This window comes from Centruroides sculpturatus, unplaced genomic scaffold, assembly GCF_000671375.1.
Source record: "Centruroides sculpturatus isolate CEXI.00-Female unplaced genomic scaffold, Cexi_2.0 scaffold1510, whole genome shotgun sequence".
Classification (NCBI taxonomy): domain Eukaryota; kingdom Metazoa; phylum Arthropoda; class Arachnida; order Scorpiones; family Buthidae; genus Centruroides; species Centruroides sculpturatus.
Genome location: NW_019385830.1, coordinates 128006 through 154684, shown reverse-complemented (window position 1 = coordinate 154684; position 26679 = coordinate 128006). Strand labels below are relative to the sequence as shown.

General features: G+C 29.4%; 1 protein-coding gene across 2 annotated transcripts in view; it reads right to left on the bottom strand.

The window, feature by feature from the left end:
* LOC111642389 (structural maintenance of chromosomes protein 1A-like) overlaps nucleotides 1-25717 on the bottom strand; it is a 45415-nt gene extending 19698 nt beyond the window's left edge. The window contains exons 1-4 of one of the 2 annotated variants that reach the window (XM_023388735.1): nucleotides 25485-25717; nucleotides 15671-15747; nucleotides 15395-15538; nucleotides 1458-1606 (exon numbers count right to left, since the gene is read on the bottom strand). In XM_023388735.1, coding sequence (XP_023244503.1) covers nucleotides 1458-1606; nucleotides 15395-15538; nucleotides 15671-15747; nucleotides 25485-25593 — 479 coding nt within the window. In that variant the 5' untranslated portion in view covers nucleotides 25594-25717. Of the gene's footprint in view, nucleotides 1-1457; nucleotides 1607-12537; nucleotides 12682-12813; nucleotides 12916-15394; nucleotides 15539-15670; nucleotides 15748-25484 lie in introns of those variants that run through there. The other variant, XM_023388736.1, reaches the window with a different exon arrangement.
* Nucleotides 25718-26679: the final 962 nt, after the last annotated feature.

Below are 26679 nucleotides of genomic sequence, written 5' to 3'. Positions count from 1 at the left end.
TATTATATACAAAATAAGTACATTCCCGGTGCCACAGTGCACTGCCGGGTGTGGAAACTTGATAAAATATAGTGCAGCTTGTTTGCAATACACGAATCACAGAAGTAACAAAGATAAAATAAGGTGTTACACAAAGAAAATAACATTATCTACAAGTATTGATACATCTAAATTCCAGCTAGATACAATAATTACAAGTTATTTACAGGAGTAGAGGTACATAATAACAAAGATAAATAGTAATACAACATAAATACAATTGTTGCTGACAGGATATGGTTATACAGAGAAACCTGAATAATGTGATTTGGATGTAAAAACAAGAGATGTAACAGAATAATGACACAAGTCTTAATACAAAAGGAGCCCAGGAAGTTGTTGATTTAGTTGGAGAATATGGTGTAGTACAACCCAGGAAATGCTGCAAAGCAGCAAAGTGCTTAAATGTGTACGTTGTCACGAGAAGTAGCGTAAATATATGTATACAACTGGCCACAACAAAGGCAGAGGTGATGAGAAAGAAGTAATTAGAAGTAGTAAAACTATTTGCATGTGGTGATTGGTGCTACATGTTTGTAAGCGAGCACTAGGCTGAGGAAGGTGCAAAAAGTTCCTTGTGCTTAAGTAATTCCTGCTGCTGACATGGCCAAGAGATATTAATTTTCAAGCAGACCTCCATAAGGCCAAATTAGTGAAAATGTCATGTCAGGTGGAGCACCTTTGCAACCTGGAAATATACAAAGCCAGACTGGCCAGCAACTGTATTAAGTACATCTTATTATTTATTTGTAAGGATGTTTTTATAACTATTGTAGCACTTACGGCTAAAAAATTATCTTCTAACTTTTAAATGTTTGGAATTTTAAAATAATTTAAACACGTTGTTCAACATGTTCCATATTCAAATTGTACTGGTCAAAAAACCTGAGAAAGACCATGATTATGGTCGAAAACGTTAATAGTATTAATTAAAATTTGTCGTTACCGGGATATAATAAAGTTCTTGTGGGTTAATTATCCCTCCCAGTGATTCTGAGAGTTGTTTTATTTTAACTTCTAGAAAAGTAATAACCAATGCTTCAAAATCAAAATGTTCTTAAACTAATTCTTATTTATTAGTTATAAATATCATAAATGCCCTAGTTTAATCTGATAACAATAAGCAGCTGGTTGATTATCAAGATTTTACACAGGAAATATAGAACTGGTTGGGAAAATGGAATTTGATTACATTAAGTGGCTGATAACATTAACCAGTGATGACAATAAGCAGCGACCACTGCATATACAATTATAGTTATATTATAATAATTATCTATGAAGTTGAAGTTAAATAGCTTTATTTAATTAATATGTTCAAATTTATTTCCATACTAAGGACAAGCTGTCAAAAATCAAACAAACAAAGCTCCTATTGAATTATAGATTCAAATTGATAACCTTTAGGAAATACTTACTGAGATATTTCTTCAAACAAAGCAGTTCTTTCTTTTGGATTTTTCATGGCAATTGACTCAACAGCTCCTTGGAAGACAAGAAAATTTTTTGCCTTTACATTAATGCCTAAATTTTCAAGCTTGGAAGAATAATCTTGTTGACTAACACTCTGAAAATAAATATCAATGATTTCAAACATTCTATCTACACTTAATTAAGAAAATTATTATTTTTTTATTCTAATTCTCGGAAGTTATAGATATTACAAGAATTACATTCTATTAGGTAAACAAATTAAAAATTTAACTGAAATTATAGTATAAAAATTCTTTATAGGAAATTATGAAAATTATTTAACAACATATTAATGATATAGTCCAATGTTCTTTCAAAACAAATAAAGAGAGATCTATTTTGACATCATATTTAAAATTTGATAATCTAAATAATTATCATAAAGAAGAGAATATCAAACAACTGCATCAAAATTATCCTTACAAAAATAAAAATTATATTACAAAGTATTTACTGTATTTCATAAATACAATCAATCTTGTATTTCTAAAATTACGCTATCAGATATGGAAAAATTTATTAGTATATAATTTAAATTAGAATATTAATTGTAGTATTGAAAAACTTTGCATGTAATTAATCAAAGTTTATTTCACCTTCAATCCTAGGTATTCGTCATAAATCAGAGCATTCCTTCCAGTAATTAAATTTTTTTATATTTAAAAAAAAAAACTATATAAAAAGTTAAAAATAATCTAAAAAATGCTTTTATTTGATAAATATAGCTGCAGGGAGTGTTATTCTTTCATTTAACAAGGTGTAAAATTTCACACATGCAATCTACATTGTTTACAAACCAGTTGACCTTGAGAATAGCTGGTGGCAGCTTTTCCAGAACATTCTCATGTAAAAGATCAATTTAAAGCAGTATGGAATAATTTACCACATATATTCAAATATAACACAAAATTTCTGATTTTTTTGCTATTAAAATACGGAAAGGCAGCGAAAACAAGGTACATATAAAAAAATTCTACCCAATAAAAAACAAAAAAAAACTGCTGATGTCATAAAAAACATCCAATAGTGTTTTAAAAAATTTTACCAATGTCAAATCGGTGAATAGAAGTTTAGAACAATTTAATTAAAAAAACTCCCATAAAAAAACAATATCACAATTAATTAGCTAATTAATAAATCATCATAAAAAAATTTTTGTGGCAAAAAAATTCATGAAATTTGCATAGGTCATAGATAACGATGTATATGCACCAATCCATTCATTTTTGGAAAAGTTACAAGTCAGACAAGTTATCTTGGGATTGGAAGGAAGGTGTTATTAAGAACATTAAAACATCAATAATTTGAATTTTTTCAGTTACTTATTAAATTTTAACATTTTGTACAGAAAAACTCAATTTCTCATTACCTACTCCTATAATTTTGGAAAACAAACAAACAGTTTCTTCTATAACTCTCTTATCACAATATTTCAGTAATAATAAAATTTAGATCTAAAAAATATGCCATTATTATACTTTTTATTTACACTCCTGGACATAATAATGGATTTCATTTTGAAGTGAGAGTTGATAAGATAGCTAGAATAAGTGAAGACTAAAGCAGGAATAACTCAGATGCAGCAAATAAAAGATTGGTCAAGATGTTCAGAAAGTTTCTTGAAATTTCCAGATCTTTCTGCAAGATTTCTTTAAAATGTACAGTCAGAAGGAAAACCAATAGGAATAGTGAGTTCTTGGGGGTGCATTATCAAGTTCTGCCTTGATTTGGTAGTAGACTATTAGGTGGATTCTGTGCAACGTATTCTAAAGATTTTCATAAGACCTTGTTGAGAATTACAAAATTGTTTAGAAATTGAAAGAATTGGAGGAAATGATATGCATTTCCAGAAAGTCTATTATTATCACCCATAACTGCAACAGCAACAGCAGAACAGGAAACATTGTTGCAGAAAGCAAAGGCAATGATCAGACAAAAATCAACTTCTGATGAATCATTGCTTCCAGAAATCCCTGGATCTAAATGTATCTTGCTGTCTACAGCTATCCCTCAATTAACGAGAGATTTGATTAATATGCAAAATTAATATCTCTTTATATATGCAGGAGAAGTTTTAATTAATGTGGCTTTAACAGCTGTCTTTACTTAACATAAATATGTTTTTATCTGTAAACAGAATGTTGGTTAATTTGTTATTTTCCTGCTGAAGGTGAGTTCCAATATAGATACATAGTTTAATTGCTGTAGTTGTGAAATTTAACACATTACTGCTAATGAGATATTGTATTCTGTGTTTAAAAGTACTTATTTTAAAACTTTACTTCATATTTTGTTTGCATAAAATCAAATCAAAATGTCTGCAGATAAATTGCATATTAGACATATTACATACACTTTTAAAGTTTCATAAAGGATATAACACTATTTAAACAGTGTTATATCCTTTATTCACGTGTATGATGTTCCTATACATCTGATATGTCAAATGTGATTGTTTAAAAGTTCCATTTTGGAAATTTTGAACTAAAGGATACAAAATGTACAGGGAGCCCAAAAATTGTTGACTAACAGAAATTTTGGAAAGAAGTTGTTAAAAATTGATGAACAACAACTTATTTACTTGAAACAAATCTTAGTTTGTTATCCAGGTATGCAGCTCTAAAGCTTCATTTTATTCTTAAATTAGTTACACATTTTTATCATAGAAAATTTTTTTTACAGATGACAAAATTAAAATTAAAATATTTGTTATTAACAGAAAATATGGTCTAGCAGGTGGTGACTGTTCAGTAAAGTACCGAGTACCACGGTACTTGATTAATGCAATTTTGATATATGTAGTAGCATCAAGCATTAATTAATCATCAATCAAGGGATACCTGTACTGGGTTCTGCCACAGGAGGGTTTTAGCTACTGTAAAATATTAAAGAAACTGCCACCAATCAAGGTACAAGTGGAAGCACTGAGTTTGCTTAGTTCCATTTCTCCAAGCATACAATTTTAATATTAGTTTTTCAGATGAAAAGTATTCTCTGGATAGTCTGAACAACTTTTATTTTCTCAGAATCAGAAGTATAACAACAGTGATTATCTGAGGATCTTCAGCATGTCTCTTCCCTAAGGATCAAGTGCCAGTCTGATAGCAAGGTAAAGTCAAATGAATCATTGTTGGCCAATAATTCTAAGTTAACAATGTAGACGATATGCACTGGCTTACAAGAAGTCCAAGGTAAATATCATAGAAAATATATAGTATCTTTTAGTAGTGTAGATATACTTGTGAGGAACTTGTTAATGCAATTACTCTGGCTGTTACCAGTTTCAGCACAGCTGTGATCAAGAACCTATTATAAATCTGTACCAAAATGACGAAGTAATGTAAAAGCAAGAAGGTCAAATATAGCAAAATACTAGACCTACATTCCTTTCTTTGATGTGTGCTTGATTATTTGGTAGTAACAAATATTATATTCATATTAAAATCATAACTTCAATAAAAACTGTAACAGTCTTACATTTGCACTATCTCTGCCATTTATATCACTATACTGCCAAACTTATATGAGTGAAATGCATTATGTGCTAGATTGGAGTGCTAAACAGTGGTAAATATTTTGACCAAGAGTGTACTTTAAGTATATGCGTACATATATATCACGAACTGTCTTGAAGGTAGTCACTGTTTGCTTTTACATTATCCCTATAAAATTTTTTTATCATCACTTAAAAATATACAGTAGCAGGTTTAACTAATTGTAATATTGATAAAAATAAACAGCAATTAATGCTAAAAAAAAGAGTTAATTAGTTTGGAAAACAATCCTGTCTTCTAAAAAATAATGGTTTGCAAGTTTCAAGTTACAGAATATGACATATATTCAAAATTTTATGAAAACACAGATTTAAATTATCCAGCAATAATGTTAATAAATTGCATTGTCCACTTACAGTAGATAGATAGATATAGATGTATTTACATATATAATGTTTAGTTTTGGTAACACTCAAGTATATGTATGATGTTTTAATAAAAATAAAACAACAAAAATTATCAATTACCAACAAAAATATTACAATATTAAGTTATACAAAATGAGTTTATTCTTTCAATATTATTTATGGCAAAATTTTAAAAAATTCTTGACAATGAATCAATCTTCAACAAAAGTAAAATCTTTGAATAGTAAAAAAAAAAAAAAAAATCATCAGAAGTCACTCTGGGAAAAAACATCAACCATTTTGCCAGTTTTAATTTTTTTTGCCACCAATTTTACTTACTAATTAATGCAGGTGCTGGTAGCCTTATCAGTTTGGAGTCTGGAAACCTAATGTAACATGTTAAGATGTCACTTACAAATAGGAATCATTTTTGAATAACTGTTTAATGAATAATTCCAAACAATACCTTTGATCACAATACTTAAACAGAATTTCACATGTTCTGTCATGTTAAAATTTTTATGCTTTACACTACTGAAAAAAAGATCAAAGTGAATATGTCACCCCCAAAAGATTCCCTAAATTTTCTGTCAGTCAATAAAAATTCCCTAATCTGGAAACAGTGAGTGGCATTGCAAGAAAACTGCCTCTGATTCTCAATGTCATAATCTTGTCTGCATAAAGTCACAACATCACCAGGTGTGTGGTGCATGAGAGCCCAACATTCTGTTGTTTTTCCCAAAGAATGCTCTGTGATTCAATTTCACACTGAATATCAAAAAACTTACTAATACACCTTATCTTGCAGCCGAAGTTAAGAAGGTACTAAGCGTTCGATTTATAGTTATTTTTATTTTTATTTGCTTTATTTTTGTTGAGAAAGGTCTTTTAACAAGACCGAAAACGTTAGAAGTAATAAACTTCGGTTGCAAGATAAGGTGTATTAGTAAGTTTTTTGATATTATAGTATGCAGTCCCGAACGATTTCACACTGAATGTCAAAATAATGTTACAAATACTTGTGTTGTTAATTTAATCACTGCAATTCTAGACAATTAAAATTTGCCATAGAATATTGCACCAAATTTCTTTTTTTGGTTTATGAATCAAGAAAGAAGAGAATTGCTTATACTCCAATTCCCAGGAAAATAATTAACATAAATTATTAACTTTTTACAATGTTTTAAATAAATAATTTTTTTCTTTATTATAATATAATATATATAGCACCAAGTGAGCCACAGCAATATTTATAAGCTCAAATTAAACACAAAATACAATATAGCAGACTCTTGATAATTCAAAATGGAAGGGACAAGAAAATTTTTTTTTTCAAGTTAACAATGAGTTACGAAAACTACCATTCTTTTAATGAAACTATAAATACAGTGGAACCTCGGTATATGTCTGCTTTAGAATACGTCCAATTCGGAATACGTCCTGTTTGGATGAAACAAATTTTGCTCGGTATACGACTTAATTCAATTATACGCGCCATCTATGAACAAGTAGTACTATCGGTGTACTACACTAGACTAGACGTTCGCGGTGCCACGGTTTATAACTTTGTTAAATTTCTTCTGATTTTAATTTGTAAGTAACATTTTATTATTTTTATTAATCATGAATTGCAAAAGGGCAATAGAAAAATAAAAAAAAATGACTAGAATCACAACGGAACTGAAAAAAGAGATTGTTGAGAAATACGCGTGTTCGAGATTTTAACTGTTGCCAACCGTATTCCGAGAACGATATCGACAATCATGAAAAATAAAGACATTATTAAATTTGCTAACGTTGCAAAAGGGGTTAAATGAATTTCTAAACAGAGATCGAAGACATTAGATCATGTCGAGAAATTGCTTTTGCTTTGGATAACTGAAAAACAGTGTGCCGGCGACAGCGTATTGGAAGAAATTATTTGTGAGAAAGTTAAAAGGATACATGCTGATCTCTTGAAAAATCAAGCAGAAACTAGCGAGGAAAGCGAGGTGTTTAAAGCCAGCCATTTTTTTTACATGAGAACGGATTAATCATTTTTACATTACTTCTTATGGAAAAGGTTGGTTTGGTATACGTCCTATTCGGTGTAAGTCCAAACACCAAAAACGGATTAAGGTCGTATACCGAGGTTCCACTGTATTACAATACATATAATATAGTTAAATACATTATATACATAATAAGTACAAAATAACAAAACATTGATACCTCAGTGAAAAAATCTGATAAACAAGTTTCTTATTGACAATTCATTGATGCTTATTCAATGATGTTCTTGACGTGATCAACCATCTCAGAAGCATTTTGTTTAATGGCTGGCAGTTTCTGGATAGCCCCTTAAAAGCTTGAGGGTTTTTCTGGCTTTCTCACAAACAGGGGAGCAGGATATTTGTTCTTGACAGGACTTATTTATCCCTCATCTTCATCAGTTGTTTATTGCACTTAGTTCTTTGCTTCAGCATGTCATTTTCAGGTAAGTGTCTGTAGACAGCTAGGTCATTGTCAATATTGACAAAATCTTCAAATGATACTTTTTCATCATTCATTGCTGTAATGAGATTGAGCCCAATCTTCTTTGATATAGTAAACAGATTCTGATAGAAATTCATATTTATTCAAAGAATCCACAAGATGTTGACTGAAACTAGCTTTTTGTAAAGCAATATGCACTGGTGCTTTGTGAAACCTCATTCAAAGCTTTGTTAATTATTCACATTGCATCTAGAAGTTCACTCCAAACTAACATGATCCATCTTCAATAACACGCAACATCTTTCATACAATAAGCTCTCTGTATCATAATTTAAATGGATTTGAATGATTTCCTGATCTAAAGGTTGCAATGTGGAAGATGTATTTAGTGGTACTAATTGAACTGCTATAGCTTTCAGACTAAGAATCATCAAATGTGCACTGCAATTGTTGATAAGCAAAATAATTTTTCTCTTTTTGGCAATCATGTGAGAGTGTAACTTTTTCAACCAGTTAGAAAAAAAAAAAAAAGCTTAGACATCATCTACAGTATGTTTTCTTATTTGCTTCATATTGTGTAACTAATACATTGGCATTACAAAAACATCAGAGCTTAAACAATTTTCCAATTAATAGTCATGGAAGTTTTTATCATCTTTCATTACCATTGTTTTGTCCAGCAGATCTTTATTTTCTCTTGTTTGACATTTCTATCTACATTAAATAGAATGTATTCAGCAAAATATTAAACAATAACCAAACACCTTTATCATTGCTGAGAAAGATATTTGATTATTATTTCTATCTACTTAAAATTAAAAACAGTCACTATTAGCAAAGAAAGTATCAACATGCAATTCAGAAACTTATACAGTACAAAAGTTTAGTTCCAAATAAGATGATACATAACAGACAAACTCAAATTTGATTGGCAAATAACTCAGTAAGTTGTCAAATCACAGATGTATTTGTTATGTTACGAAATTTTGTAAAAACAATTTTTTTTAATTTTTACAGGTTAAGTGCTAAGAGTTGATTGATCAATTTGCATTTAAGAATAAAATCATTACTTTAGGTGTAAAATGTCATTAAAATTTTAATTTTATGTCAAGCAGAGGCACAATTCTATAAAATACCAATCTTCAAATTCATGATGTGTCCTTTCCCTTGAAAATGCAAAAGAAAGCACACAAAATTAGACACAAATTAAAGTCTTCAGATCATAAATTTCAAGTTAGTGAAACTTGATGTCAAAACTATTTCAACTTACAAAAAAACAAAATGCATTGAGTCTATGGGAGTTAAGTCAGGATAAAAATAAAGTGAGTTAAGGAAGTTTGACTTTCACTATATCATACAGAAGATGTTTGTAAGATATCTATTTTCAAGCAGGCAACATGGTTAATTAAGACAAATTGAGGTTAGTTTCTGTAACTCTTGCTTTCACATGCATTTTGGATTGAGTAAGTAAAAGAGTAGTGTGATGGCATATTCAGCATAACATGTTTGCAGTTGAATCTTATAATATAATTGAGATGGATTGATGATAATAATAATAATAAGCGCAGAGCCCAAATGGTTAGGAGTTGAAAGTTGAAATTTGGTACACAGTTAGGATATGTCACAAGAATGTACACTAAAAAGGGATTTTTCTAAATCCCCACAGGGGAGAGGGAAAGGATTAAGGCTTATCCTAAAGAACTCAGTTTCTACTGTACTATTTAAATGCAATTTTTTTTTTTTAAAACTACATTTTAGTAGGGTACCACATTTTATTTGATTCCTATACAAGGAGATGGTAACTGCCTGTTTTTGAGTATATCATACGTTGAATACAGTATTACCTCGGATCATATAAGGGTAAGGAATAGGATTGTTTTGTATGTGGCTGACAAGTGGCAGGAATTTGGAGCATTTACAACAGCATCTAATGGTAATCCTTACAAAACTGTGGAGGAGTATAAAAATGAGATGGGAAGATTGAACACTTATGGGTCCACTGTTGAATAACATGGAGTGTCGGAATTATTTGTGTGTAAATTTGAAATTTATATAGGACATAAATTAGACAGCTGTTTTGGAAAGGAAATGTCAAAGGTGGTGAGACTAAGGATTAATGGACACACATATAATGGTCATTTTGACGTATTAATACCTGAACAGGAAGTAGACATGGAGATGAAAGAAGTGTATTCCTTAACAATGGAAGTGTTAAGAGAAAGTGACATGCAAGATTTACAGGTGCTGAACAAAAAAAGAAAATAAGAGAAGCATCACAAAAATTTAAAGGTCTTATAATATAATTTAATCTTATAATATAATCAGAAGGGTTGATGCACACTAAGAAGAGGTTTTTGGATAGTTCTTCTAGTGGGGGAGAGGTAGAGGGTTAAATATTACCCCGAAGAACTCAGCTTCTACTGTATTATTTTAGATACAATTTTTTCCGTTTTTGTGGAAAATTGAACAAATTTTTAGACCCAGCTAACAATTCTCCAATTAGTCTGGAAACAGGAGGACCTAATTCTTGCATTCTGTGAAAATGAATAAGATTGGCTATACTGTAATAATCTTAATCTTCACTATTGTACTTTTTGCCCAAGCAACGCCTGGCGTATCTGCTAGTGTTTTAATAAAAATGAATCTATAGTGCATGTTTAACAATTATTTCAACAATATTTAAGAGAGAACTAAGATGGAGAACCAGTTCCAATTCAAAAATTAATTCTTTCATGGAAGAAAATGGCTTATAAAGACAGTGTATGGTGTGAAGAGAACAGTGTCATTAAGAACAGTGTGAACTAAAAAAACATTTTAATGTGTTGGAACAAAGTCCATGCCATTCAGCAAAATACACAATTAAATCTAAATTCATCAAATCATAGACTATGCTGTATCCTTCATTTCAGTTCTTTCTTTTCATCTGTATAAACCTCAAATTTTATAACTTTATGATGAATACCAAAAAAACTTGTAATAGAGTTAAAACTATATACAGTGGTACCTCAGGATATGAAATTAATCCGTTCTGAAACTGAGATCGTATCATGAAAATGTTGTAAGGCGAATCATTTTTCCCCATACGATTATACGTAAAACCAAATAATTCGTTCCAACATGAAAAACACACTCAAATTAAAGCTAAGTAGTACATTAAAACAAATAACTATAGTAAGGAAAACACTAAAAAATGTGTTTTGTAGTTGTAAATGTATAAATAACCATAATAGAATAATAATTGATAAAAAAAATGTAGTTTTATTTGCACTTTATCTTTGAGGATAGACGATGGTGGAGGTGTAAACTGGTGGAAGAGAGGGAGAAGGGAAATGATACTAAAACTTAACCTANTCGTAAGGTGAATCATTTTTCCCCATACGATTACATGTAAAACCAAATAATCCGTTCCAACACAAAAAAAAACACTCAAATTAAAGCTAAGTAGTACATTGAAAAAAAAAAAACTTTAGTAAGGAAAACACTGAAAAATGTTTTGTAGTTATAAATAACAATAATTGATTAAAAAATTAGTCTTATTTGCACTTTACCTTTGAGGATAGACAACGGTGGAGGTGTAAACTGGTGGCGGAGGAGAGGGAGAAGGGAAATGATACTAAAACTTAACTTACATGACATAATGTAACAATAACTTAAAAAATAACCTAATGATAATTTTTTTATCTTTTCTGTTTTATATATTTTTTCAAATTTTTATTCACTGCTTTTTGCTTTATTTCCTTCACTTCCACTGGATAGAGGTCGCTTGGTAAAATATCTATCCAAAGAGGTTTGGCTTTGCCTACTTTTTAAAATGTTTCTAAAATTACTTAGGCAAATGTCATTACTCTGAGCAGCAATACAGCTAGTGTGAACCTTTTTGGGATGTTTTTTTTCAATAAAATTAGTCACTTTCTGATAATATCTCGAGATTTCCTTTATCGAGCGAGATCCTTCCACAACGAAGCAAACATGCAGACTGAGATCAATGAACAGAAGTGAATAAAAAACGGCACTGCAAACTAATGTAATGTCATATGATGAGTTTTTGTTCATATCATGGAGCAAAAATATGTTCGAATTTCATGTCGTATCCTGAAAATTTCGTATACTGGGGCGTTCATATCCTGAGGTACCACTGTATAATTATTCCTAAAAACTAATACATGCCACATATACACATATGATTAGTCTTTGTTATTCTATGTCAATGATGAAAAATACTAATATTAATTCTATATAACCAGTAGAAATGATAGTGTTTTCACTACATTACATCACCACATTAAGTTATTTTATAAACACCTAATTCTACTTGAATCATGAACTGCAACTGCATCAAATATCATACAATGTCAACAAAACTCAATAAATGACACTACTAATACTATTTGTCCTGAAAAGTTTGCTGCAATTTAACATTTCATTTAAATTCATTATAAATTTTATTGTGATCATAAATTCTGTAAATTGTCTTAAAAACTATTATGCTAAGCTTTATCAATAAAATATTATTACAATGCAAACCATTTATTTATATCATTTTCACACACAAACACAAATTATGTATATAAATAAATTTTCCAAAAATGGGAATATTTTGCATACATCTTAAAATATTTAAGTAACTTCAAAAGTAAACAAACATTTACCTTTCCATCAATTTTATACTCAGAAGAAGAACCAATAACAACTCTTGTAAAATGAATTTCTGTTCCATCTTCATCACCATAAACAGCAGTCACACTTGCACGTGATGAAACTGGTGCACCAATCGGTGCTCCATGAATGAGTTCCTATAATGGCAAGAATTTTAATTTTAATGAAGAATAAATTGTAAATTATGAAATTATAAAAACATCTATAACAAAATAGACAAATTAATCACAAATATAAAAAAAGCAACAACCTGCAGAAGAAATACATACGCTCAATTTTTTAACTCTCAAACTTGATGTCTTCTCTCCCAAAACAAAACTGATAGCATCCATAAAATTTGATTTTCCTAAATAAAAGTAAGTATAATTTCAAATAATTTTCCATAAAAAGCATTCTTTTTTAAATATTTCAAACTCAACAACATAACAATTTTAATTTGTTTTATAGTTTGGATTATTTGATATTTAATAAATCACATTTGATAATAATAATAAAGTTATGACTATATTATTATTTCAAGCTTCTTAAAAAATCCAGTAATAATAATATAAATATTTGATCCATTATGTATTAGGATCAATAATAAAAAGATTACATACATAAGATATTGATTTGTAAAATTAAAAACTGTTCAACTGTGATTTATTGATGAGACATGCCATCTATAAAAAGCTGCACTAGGTCAGATTAAATTGAATGCATTAAAATCTTTAAGAATGCATAACACAGTATATTTTGTTTGAATCACTGTAGGAATTAAGAATATTCCATATTAATGAAAAACGGCATGTAAAAACAATCTGCAGTCAATATTTTTTAAACCAAATTAATTCTCTTGGGATAAGTTCTGTGTATATTTACAATTATATATTCTTAATGAAATAATTAAAAAAAAATTTAAATATTTAAGAAAATTTCCTTTAAGTTTTTTTAAAGATTTTAGATAAGTACAGTAGACCCCCCCTATAAAACGGGTTCATATGATATGGATTCAGCGAAAAAATTGCAATTGTATTCGTATAAACATGCTAAAAGAGACTCGTATGATACAGTAAAACGTCATTGCCAACTCATGTCGTGACAGGATTGGTCAAATCTAGACCAATAGTGGATATTGCCCAAACCGTTGAGTTTAAACAAGCAGCGGCCCTACTAAAAACCATTTATTATTTAACGTCCATAAAAATTATATTTATATTAATGATGTCTCCAAAGTTCAGCAAATTTTTCACAGAAAAATAATTTATCAGGAAACGCGCCCGCCGTTTGATGCGCCACTCCATGACGAAAACAAGCTTAAGCAATTGCATCATCGAATGGTGCACACTTGGTAAGTAATCCTACAAATTTTTGTTTATAGCATAGTTTATATGGATTATTCCCAAAAAATTATACGTGTTTTGGAAATGTTGAGTCAAATTAGTCTAGAATTGATTAATTTTATGGAAGAAAACCTTTCAAGCAGCCATAGTCTGTAAACTGCATATGTGCCAGGCTGGGATTGGCTCATGTATTTAAGGACTCATAAAACATGAATTTCATAAAACACTGAATGTATCTACTGTGTTATAGGGGGTCTACTGTAATCATAACTGAATAGGTCAAAACTGAACACCATTTTACGTAAGTCTTATTTTTTGAAAGACTTACAGAAGTATTTGAGAATACTGATACTAATTTTTTTGGAAGAAAATATAATATTGTCATTCATATAACAAGATACATTTATTTGAACAATGGAAAATTCGTATTTTAAGTAATATTTTTATTAAATTCAAATATCAAATATTTACTGGAATAAAAAGGCGATTACTGAAATTAATTGATCATTCTAATAATTGCCATCTTATATCTTGTTAAATTTATCAAATTACCTTAAGTACTGTACCTTTCAATTAAAATTTCCACTTTTTAAAAGGTTAAATTTTCTAGATCAAAATTACTCATAAAATTCTAAATAAGTTATAACCGTAAAAAACGTAAACAATTATAAAAATTGCAATTGTTCTTAGCATTAAATAAAATTTAATAGTAATGATATATGCTATATAGCTGCAAACTAATGTAATGTCATATGATGAGTTTTTGTTCATATCATGGAGCAAAAATATGTTCGAATTTCATGTCGTATCCTGAAAATTTCGTATACTGGGGCGTTCATATCCTGAGGTACCACTGTATAATTATTCCTAAAAACTAATACATGCCACATATACACATATGATTAGTCTTTGTTATTCTATGTNTTGTTCATATCATGGAGCAAAAATATGTTCGAATTTCATGTCGTATCCTGAAAATTTCGTATACTGGGGCGTTCATATCCTGAGGTACCACTGTATAATTATTCCTAAAAACTAATACATGCCACATATACACATATGATTAGTCTTTGTTATTCTATGTCAATGATGAAAAATACTAATATTAATTCTATATAACCAGTAGAAATGATAGTGTTTTCACTACATTACATCACCACATTAAGTTATTTTATAAACACCTAATTCTACTTGAATCATGAACTGCAACTGCATCAAATATCATACAATGTCAACAAAACTCAATAAATGACACTACTAATACTATTTGTCCTGAAAAGTTTGCTGCAATTTAACATTTCATTTAAATTCATTATAAATTTTATTGTGATCATAAATTCTGTAAATTGTCTTAAAAACTATTATGCTAAGCTTTATCAATAAAATATTATTACAATGCAAACCATTTATTTATATCATTTTCACACACAAACACAAATTATGTATATAAATAAATTTTCCAAAAATGGGAATATTTTGCATACATCTTAAAATATTTAAGTAACTTCAAAAGTAAACAAACATTTACCTTTCCATCAATTTTATACTCAGAAGAAGAACCAATAACAACTCTTGTAAAATGAATTTCTGTTCCATCTTCATCACCATAAACAGCAGTCACACTTGCACGTGATGAAACTGGTGCACCAATCGGTGCTCCATGAATGAGTTCCTATAATGGCAAGAATTTTAATTTTAATGAAGAATAAATTGTAAATTATGAAATTATAAAAACATCTATAACAAAATAGACAAATTAATCACAAATATAAAAAAAGCAACAACCTGCAGAAGAAATACATACGCTCAATTTTTTAACTCTCAAACTTGATGTCTTCTCTCCCAAAACAAAACTGATAGCATCCATAAAATTTGATTTTCCTAAATAAAAGTAAGTATAATTTCAAATAATTTTCCATAAAAAGCATTCTTTTTTAAATATTTCAAACTCAACAACATAACAATTTTAATTTGTTTTATAGTTTGGATTATTTGATATTTAATAAATCACATTTGATAATAATAATAAAGTTATGACTATATTATTATTTCAAGCTTCTTAAAAAATCCAGTAATAATAATATAAATATTTGATCCATTATGTATTAGGATCAATAATAAAAAGATTACATACATAAGATATTGATTTGTAAAATTAAAAACTGTTCAACTGTGATTTATTGATGAGACATGCCATCTATAAAAAGCTGCACTAGGTCAGATTAAATTGAATGCATTAAAATCTTTAAGAATGCATAACACAGTATATTTTGTTTGAATCACTGTAGGAATTAAGAATATTCCATATTAATGAAAAACGGCATGTAAAAACAATCTGCAGTCAATATTTTTTAAACCAAATTAATTCTCTTGGGATAAGTTCTGTGTATATTTACAATTATATATTCTTAATGAAATAATTAAAAAAAAATTTAAATATTTAAGAAAATTTCCTTTAAGTTTTTTTAAAGATTTTAGATAAGTACAGTAGACCCCCCCTATAAAACGGGTTCATATGATATGGATTCAGCGAAAAAATTGCAATTGTATTCGTATAAACATGCTAAAAGAGACTCGTATGATACAGTAAAACGTCATTGCCAACTCATGTCGTGACAGGATTGGTCAAATCTAGACCAATAGTGGATATTGCCCAAACCGTTGAGTTTAAACAAGCAGCGGCCCTACTAAAAACCATTTATTATTTAACGTCCATAAAAATTATATTTATATTAATGATGTCTCCAAAGTTCAGCAAATTTTTCACAGAAAAATAATTTATCAGGAAACGCGCCCGCCGTTTGATGCGCCACTCCATGACGAAAACAAGCTTAAGCAATTGCATCATCGAATGGTGCACACTTGGTAAGTAATCCTACAAATTTTTGTTTATAGCATAGTTTATATGGATTATTCCCAAAAAATTATACGTGTTTTGGAAATGTTGAGTCAAATTAGTCTAGAATTGATTAATTTTATGGAAGAAAACCTTTCAAGCAGCCATAGTCTGTAAACTGCATATGTGCCAGGCTGGGATTGGCTCATGTATTTAAGGACTCATAAAACATGAATTTCATAAAACACTGAATGTATCTACTGTGTTATAGGGGGTCTACTGTAATCATAACTGAATAGGTCAAAACTGAACACCATTTTATGTAAGTCTTATTTTTTGAAAGACTTACAGAAGTATTTGAGAATACTGATACTAATTTTTTTGGAAGAAAATATAATATTGTCATTCATATAACAAGATACATTTATTTGAACAATGGAAAATTCGTATTTTAAGTAATATTTTTATTAAATTCAAATATCAAATATTTACTGGAATAAAAAGGCGATTACTGAAATTAATTGATCATTCTAATAATTGCCATCTTATATCTTGTTAAATTTATCAAATTACCTTAAGTACTGTACCTTTCAATTAAAATTTCCACTTTTTAAAAGGTTAAATTTTCTAGATCAAAATTACTCATAAAATTCTAAATAAGTTATAACCGTAAAAAACGTAAACAATTATAAAAATTGCAATTGTTCTTAGCATTAAATAAAATTTAATAGTAATGATATATGCTATATAGTGGTGGTAGTAAAGTGATTTATGCCTTACCACCACCACCACTCTAGGGGTTTATGCCACTGATGGGTGATGTCCTGACTTCTCTACAAGACCTGTATTTTGTACCTCACCAACAACATGGCCCATCTAAAGTATTTGGAAACATTAGAAATATATAAAGCTATTAGAAAGGCTACTGCCATTAAGTCTGGTAAGATGGAGTGTGCTTCTTTAAAGTGGAAATCATTTTGACATCATTTAATGTAATGTACAGTACATATATCTTTTTATTGTTTTGTTCTGAATTTTTGTTTAACTTTCACACTATGTAACCTACATTTTTTTTAATTGAAAGAGGGGGTGTGCCTCCGGGTTCCACTCATAGGTATGACCTGGAGGTTGGAGGAAAAAAGTTGGTGAAATGGGGGTGAGGAAGATGAAGGATAGGGAACGAAAAGGGGGCAATGTGGGAAGATAGATGCCTGCATCATAATTATTGAAAGCATAACAATATATATTACAGATAAAGAATTGACCAAAATACATTGATGTGTGCCAGACAGCAACGAGTACATGAAAATGTATACGTATAGATAAACATACATAATAATATAATATGTTTAAATATACATAATAATTAACAAGATAACTGGTTATAACCAGTTAACTTGTGCATGATTTTTCCTACATAACCTAGCATATCATCATGTCATCTTGGTCTTTCTCTGTTTCTATGATGTTCATATTGGAAGTTGTTGATGATGACGGTAAAGAACAACACACCAATAACCCCTAATGACGACCTTGATATGTCAGTATACCAAATGCCAGATTAATAGAATTTCACTGTAAGTATTTAACATTATGAAATCAGTTACTCTAATGACAACCACATATTCAAAAATTTTTACTAAAAAATATATACATTTTAATAGTAAAAGATTCTTCTTAGATTTTTTTAATAATCATAAATTTAAAAACTATTTGAATGCAGGATAAATAAAAATTTGTCAAGCAAATTTCAATATTACTTACTTCACTATCCATAGAAATAATAGCTATTGCATTATATATTTTATTTTTTATTTCTGCTAATATTTCACTGAAGACTTTAGTTTGTTTCTTTGTACTCTATATTATATTCTTCAAATTCTAAGATATTAATAAATTTTTCTTTATAATTCAATGATCCTTTTAATTTCATGTTGTGTGCAAAGAATCACAAACTTTTTCTATTTTTATTATTTTCACTCAGAGTGTACATATTACAGTAGACCCCCCCTATAACACGGGTTCATATAATGCAAATTTGTATATCCCAGCAAAAAAATTGCGACCGTATTCGTATAAAGACACTAACAGAGACTCGTAAAACGCAATAAAACGTCATCACCGACTCATGTCGTGATAGGATTGGTCGAATCTGGACCAATAGTGGACGAGCAGCCGAACTACTTACACGCTATGGAGAGTTTAGGTGGGTAAGTTGAGTTTACTATCATCTGTACTATAATTTTATACATTTCTTGTGAAAAAAACATTTCTTATTCAACGGCCATAAAAATTGTTTCTATTAATGATATCTCCAAAGTTCAACAAATTTTTCACAGAAAAATAACTTATCAGAAAATGTGCCCGCCATTTGGTGCACTGCTCCGCGACGAAAACAAGCTTAAGCAATGGCATCGTTGAACAGTGCACACTTGGTAAGTAATCCTACAATATTTTGTTTATAGTATAGTTTACACAAATTATTCCCAAAAAATTATACGTGTTTTGGAAATGTTGAGTCAAATTAGTTTAGAATCAATTAATTTTATGGAAGAAAACCTTTCAAACAGATGTAGTCTGTAAACTGCACACGTGCCGGGCTCTGATTAGTTCATGTATTTAAGGATTCCTATAATGCGAAATTCTTATAAAGTGGAACGTATCTACTGTGTTATGGGGGTCGACTGTACTCTAAAATGTTCATTTGAGTAAAATCTATTAACATTAACAGCAACTTGAATAGCAATACAGTTATTAAGTTGGTTGTATTTATCTGCCAACATGTGACATTGACATCACTTGAGTAATGTCCACTGCCTCAACATTGTGAACGACATAATTCACACCTTACCACGAGGTGCCCACCATAGGAAAACAAGAGGTGGTCATTGACACACTACCTACTGGTAGATAGGCATTTGAACTGTCACAAGAAAATGTAATTTTAAACTCAACTGTGGAAGGTCCTTTCACAATCTGATAAATGCATGTTTGATTTTTTATACAAATTAATATAGTTTTATTCATAAAAATAATTTGACTAGTGGCAAGTGGGAGCCTTGAAATAGAGGATATGCACAATTCATATTTTTCATAGTTAAATATATTTTAATTTTGTAATATATTAAATAAAAGAATATCAAATCTATTCAATATTCTTTTATACAAAAATTTCTTGCCTGACAAAGACAATAATATATTGTTGAAAGTACTTGAATGTATATTTTATGTTTATAAAAATACTGTTTATTTAATTTGTTATTTTTGTAATTTGGCATGATGTGTGTAAAAACTGTTCATATTAATCTGTTTTGATACATTTGTCTATCTCAAAACTAGAAAGCAAATAAATTATTATTTAAAATTAGTTTTTCCATACAATTATTATAAAAAAGCAGAATTTAAATAATACTTTGTTATAGTTCAAAATTAAAACAAATTTTGGCAATACAATAATTTTTTAAGGTAAAAGTTTTATATTATAACACTCATACACAATGAAAGTGGTAGTAATATAAAAGAAAGGTCCACAATTTCTATATTACTTGATTTTGATGTACTTTCATAATTTTTATCATCATCATCTATTATAACTATTTCATTTGAATCTCTGTTGTTTGGTACTGTAATCGATTTGAATCATCAGTAGCTAGTCCACTACCAGAAACTTTAGACTGCTTTAAAAGTATAAAATGTGAATTTTCTTCAGACATTATACGTCTTCCTTCCGCTATTTCTTCTTCCTCTTCTAAATCTAGATATAGTAACTGCATTTCCTTAATGGATCCAGCGCTTCTCTAACTCATTGTTTTCCGTATGTCCTCCAACTTCTGTTGAATTTTTCTCTGTTCAGAAGTTGGGCTACTTGATAGTTGGAAAATTGAACAGAAGAAAAATTCAACAGAAGTTGGAGGACATACGGAAAACAATGTCAGAGAAGCGCTGGATCCATTAAGGAAATGCAGTTACTATATCTAGATTTAGAAGAGGAAGAAGAAATAGCGGAAGGAAGACGTATAATGTCTGAAGAAAATTCACATTTTATACTTTTAAAGCAGTCTAAAGTTTCTGGTAGTGGACTAGCTACTGATGATTCAAATCAATTACCAAACAACAGATTCAAATGAAATAGTTATAATAGATGATGATGATAAAAATTATGAAAGTACAGTGGAACCTCGGTATACGACCTAAATCAGTTCTCGACGTTTGGACTTATACCGAATTGGACGTATACCAAACAAACCTTTCCCATAAGAAGTAATATAAAAATTATTAATCCGTTCTCGTGTAAAAAAAATGGCTGGCTTTAAACACCTCGCTTTCCTGACTAGTTCCTGCTTGATTTTTCGTGAGATCAGCGTGTATCTTTTTAGTTTTCTCGCAAATAATTGCTTCCGATACGCTGTCTCCAGCACTGTTTTTCAGTTATCCAAAGCAAAAGCAATTTCTCGACATGATCTAATGTCTTCGATCTCTGTTTAGAAATTGATTTAACCCCTTTCGCAACGTTAGCAGATTTAATAATGTCTTTATTTTTCGCGATTGTCCATATCGTCGTTCTCGGAATACGGTAAACAACAGTTAAAATCTCGAACACGCGTGCCACCTTCGTATTTCTCAACAATCTCTTTCATCAGTTCCATTGTAATTCTAGTCATTTTTTTAGTTTTCTGTCGCTTTTCATTTGCCTTTTTGGGATTCGTGATTAATAAAAATAATAAAATTTTACTTACGAATTAAAATCAGAAGAAATTTAACAAAGTTATAAACCGTTGCACCGCGAACGTCTAGTCTGGTCTAGTACACCGATAGTACTACTTGTTCATTGACGGCGCGTATAATTGAATTATGTCGTATACCGAACAAAAGTGGTATACCAAGCAAAATTTGTTTCGTCCAAACAAGACGTATTCCAAATTGGACGTATTCTAAAGCAGACGTATACCGAGGTACCACTGTACTGTACATCAAAATCAAGTAATGATAGTAATATAATTTTAACATAAATTGTCATATCATGCACAACCAAAAAATATAATTATTCTAGCAAGACCAAGTTCTTAGAATTTGATGCTATTTGGCATGTCCAATATTGATATTGAACAAAATATATTACAGTAAAACCTGTAATCTCAAATCTCTCCTTACATCAAAATAGATTTTCAGTCCCAGCAAACACCCTGCATAATATAATGTATTTTTCTACTGCTTAAGTCAAAAAAAATTTCAAGAATCTCCATGGTGTTCCTTCTAAAGTGGAACCAGTCAAAATTAGTGGAAACCAATCAACAGGTTTTAAGTTCTGAGAATCTTTTTGTGTATTGTTTGATAAAATAGCTTTAATACAACTGGATAAGTAAGCCAATAGCATCAGAGTTAACAATTTATCAGAAAATTTGCTAATAGTAGAAAATGCATGAAGCATTGTCCAGTGCCTTAAATGTTATGTTCTCAGCTTAGCAGAAATGTTGACGATTTTTTTTGTCACAACAAATGAAGAATGATCACTCCAGTAGCTAAAATTAATTTTAGTGTTGTTTTCTTTTTTAATTTCCATTGGAGAATATTGATTTTCTCATAATTCATATTTTTATTTGGAGTGGAATTCTTTATAGCAACCATCTTGAATTTTATTTTTGATGCTTTTGTGAACTCACAAAATCTTTTATATTATTTAAGATCTATTTGCTAACCATCTAAATTTTCCTATAGATAAATTTATGTGATTTATTATATAAAATTTGAGTTTTTAATAAATTTAGCATAGCATAGAGATTGTGATATACCTGAATTCATATTTATTTGAATCACTATTACAGCCTCATATATTGTTCTAATAATGATTCAAATAAATTTCATGGATCTAAAATATATTGAAGAATTGCATCACATATTCTATTACTTTGTATTTTGTTAATACCAAATAGCTTATCAAAACATTGCTAAATGAGAAGGAGTTATCACATCACATCAGGACAAGACAGAAAATGAACTCACAAGTTCCATCTTGTCTTGGGCCCTTAGTCTCAAGTTTTTTGTGTTGTACTCTAATTGACGTCATCGAACTCACTTGTGTTACTATGACACATAATCAGTAGTCTCGAGTTAGACCCATCAAGTGAACTCAAAATGCAAGCGGAAGTAGGTCATATTCACTTATTTATGTGTGTCATTAAGCATAACGGGATTATTTACAATGCATCTGGGTTTGTGATTATAATGATTCGACCGATCAACTTAACTGTAATAAGTTGTAAACAAATCAACATGAATTAGTTTACACGTGTTACAGTTAAAAGTTTTCTTATAGCAATATAGTACACAGAAACAAAATGGAAACCTCCAATGTTTTATTTTAAAAAATGAGCAAAAAGAACAAAAAGAAATATTAGTAACATATATAGAAAATAATAAGAAAATGATCAGTGGAAAATTCAACAACAAATTTACAAGAAAAAGACAATTCGATTTGTGGAGAGAATTATGGTAGTTGAAATGGAAAAAGTATTTTAATTTAATCCTTTCTTCATATAGTTTTCTTCCTTGATCTATTTCTTAAATTGTTTTGTTTATTAAGATTATTTATTAATCAGAACTTAACACTTTTGATTAATAAATAATTTTAATATAGTGTCTATGCTTTTAATAATTTATACATATAATTTACTATCACTTTAATTCTCTTTTTCGATGAATTAGCTACTTCTTTTTATTTTTGGAAAAAATTTGCTGTATAATTTTATCATCAATTATGAATTAAAATTTTTTTATTAGTGTTGACTTGACATGAAAAAGAAATGGCATCTACTCGTGGTCGAAAAATTCTTTGCCTTATTAAACAACTCTTTCTGCTCTTTCTAACGCTTCAATTGCAATCAGAATAGTGTATCTGTCAGTCATTTTCACTTTCATGTAGGAATCTCACATGCTCAACATGAGTTGCTACTCGCATGGTGAGATGGGAAAGCATGTGAGTTATAACTCAAGACTACTGATTTGATGTCAGAGTGTGAGATGGTACCACATGACACCTTCAACACGTTGGGAGTTGTAACACGAAAAACTCGAGACTAAGGGCCCTGATGTGATAAGTCCTTCTCATTTAGCCATGTTCTGATAAGCTATTTGGTTTTAATTTGTATTTTGTATCTGAATTAAAAATTTTTCTATTTTTCATATATCTCCACATACAGAACTTTCCATAACTTCAACTGGCCAATTTTTTTTTATTGATTCAAATTTGAGATTTAGAGGTTTTACCATATATAGTTTTAATTTTAAAATTAATTTTATTAAAATAGATCTTAATCTATGAATAAAAATAAAATTATTTATAAAGTTGAAAAAAATAGATATCTTTTTAAAATGTATTTTAGTTTAAGTAATGTTTAGTTCATATTACAAATATAAACAATTTCATCTATCATTAATCAGCTTGTAACTAACAGACATCATCATGCATCAACTCAGAAATGATATTTTATTTTCCAATTCAATTCTTTTACTATTTTAGAACAAAAAACACAAATATATTCAAATATGATGTCCTACAGAAGAGGGTGACAGGGAGTAGTGAGTTAGTAAAATGATAATATCCTAAAAATTCTCAAAAATTTTCCTATTTGAATATTTTTTTTACCAGGATCATTATACAAAAGTATTTTGATCAAGTTCATGCTTATTTAAATACATGCACTTTAGTAGAACTTTTAATATGAAAGGATGATGACAACAATTTCACCTTTACAATCACAGATTATAGATAAAAATAATACCAAAAAATATACCAGTATATAACATATGGTCGATTGGAGATCAAAACCTTGTCTCCAATAATTAGTCAAAAACCACATTTTTGCATTAATGTTGTAAAGTCAATTTCTATATATATTTCCATAAATGGTTTGTGCCTTTTAAGCTCTCTCTCTGACAGTATCAAAAACTCACAACCTTGTACTCAAACTCTTGCTCTCTCAAAACCATATTTTCTTTCTCTCTCATAAAATTTTAGGAAATGCAGATACGAGGTGTTGGTCGCCAACCAACGATATTAACTTTAAGAGTTAGTACAATATCATCACACTTCTTCCATAAATCAGAAAATTTTGTTTTATTAGTCTATTTTTAAAATTAGCTTCACCTCAGCAGGACAAATAAATTAATGTACAGTACTACAGATCCGTTTTACAGAAATACTCGATTTTAACAACAGGAATGGCAGATCAAAAATGACATTTAAAAATTGGTAAATGTGACAGGAAGGACATAAGAAAAAAAGGGCTTAAAATTGATGTCATATTTGAACGACCTCTATACTCTTAATGTAAATATTAAAAGACAACACAGCACAAGAAATAATTTAACGTGATAAGTCGAAATGTTAAAATTGATGTCAAGCGTAACTCAAACTTTTTGCAGATAATCTGAAAGCTTATTGATAAATTTAATTGCAGTTGATTGCATTTTAATACAAATTCATTAAGTTATTAATTTAAAAAATAAAGCATCTCAATAGATATACCTAATTATAAACCATATTTTCCACAAGTTACTTTTAAGTAATTTATGTATATACACGTAACTTCTACCAATCTATTCTATTTATTTGTTTTTAACCGATCTAAAGTAAGGAAATAAAACTTCCAACGTTTTAACGACTATTTCGCGCTAATAATTAATAAATAAGAACTTAAAGTGTAATAAGAGTTAAAGACTTGATAAAAATGTAGAGAAAAATTTGACATCAATTCCATAACTTAGCTAAGCCTAATGTTTTTACCTGATCCATTTGGGCCGATGATTGCCATAAAAGGCTTCAGCGAACCGATTCGCTGTTTGCCTTTATACGATTTGAAGTTTTCAACTTCTATGAATTTCAGGTAACCCATTTCACGCTTTTGTTTTCGCTTTCATTCTTTTTCTTGAAAAATTCATATTAACTTGTTATTATTGACAAATGGCGGGATTCTACAATATCCATTTACAGCCTCTCTTTCGGGGCTTACGTCATTCGTATAATATATTTTATTTTTTTTTTTCAAATGTAATTATTTTTTATCGTCCTCGTTTATTTAATAATTTTTATGGTTTTATAATAAATTTAAAAAATATATTCGAAGTTTATTATGCATTATACTAACTTTAACTCGCTTTCTAACGATATTTAAAATTTTTTATTATAATTTAAAAAATTTTTTAAATGTTTGATGACAGTAGCTTAAAATTAAATTAAAATTTTCAATATCCATATCTGGTCTGACTTTTAAATTAAAAAAATTTTTTTATGTTTATTTATAATTCGTAAATTCGAATAAATTTACATGCTTCCTATATCGATACTTATGCCATCTGGTGGATAAAAGATAAAATACTAAAGTAAAATAGATATACAGTACAGGTAACCCTCGTATAACACGGCACTTCTATAGCACGGATTCACTCTAACATGGTTCGAGAATTGGGAACATCCCCCGTATAACACGGCGCTTTTTATAACACGGGTTCACTCTAACACGGTTCGGGAATTGGGTAAAATCCTCGTACAACATAAAATGTAATAAAGGGTGCGTTCTTTTATACCTCCGCATAACTCCGTGCGAGCATTCTAATTGTTTTCGTGGCTACTTTGAATGCTCTTTCAACAAATAATCCATTTAATGGTTAAATTTTACAATTGGGACCCTTCTTTTGCCTCTAAAAGCTCATTTTAGAATTATAGATTCCTCCACACGATACTATCGATAGATAAGCTCCATATTAGAGAAGAAAGAAAAGAAAGAAAGAAAGATACTATCGATAGTGCGGGCGCCGCCATCTTTCTTTCACCTTCGTTCCTAAATGCTTACAAACAGCAGCGCACTCCCGTTGTAAAGCGACCGCTATTAACAAACACACCCACAAACTGTTACCAGTTGATGATGCTCATGATCATCATATAGGATGAATAATCCTCTGGTAAAATATTTACTTATATA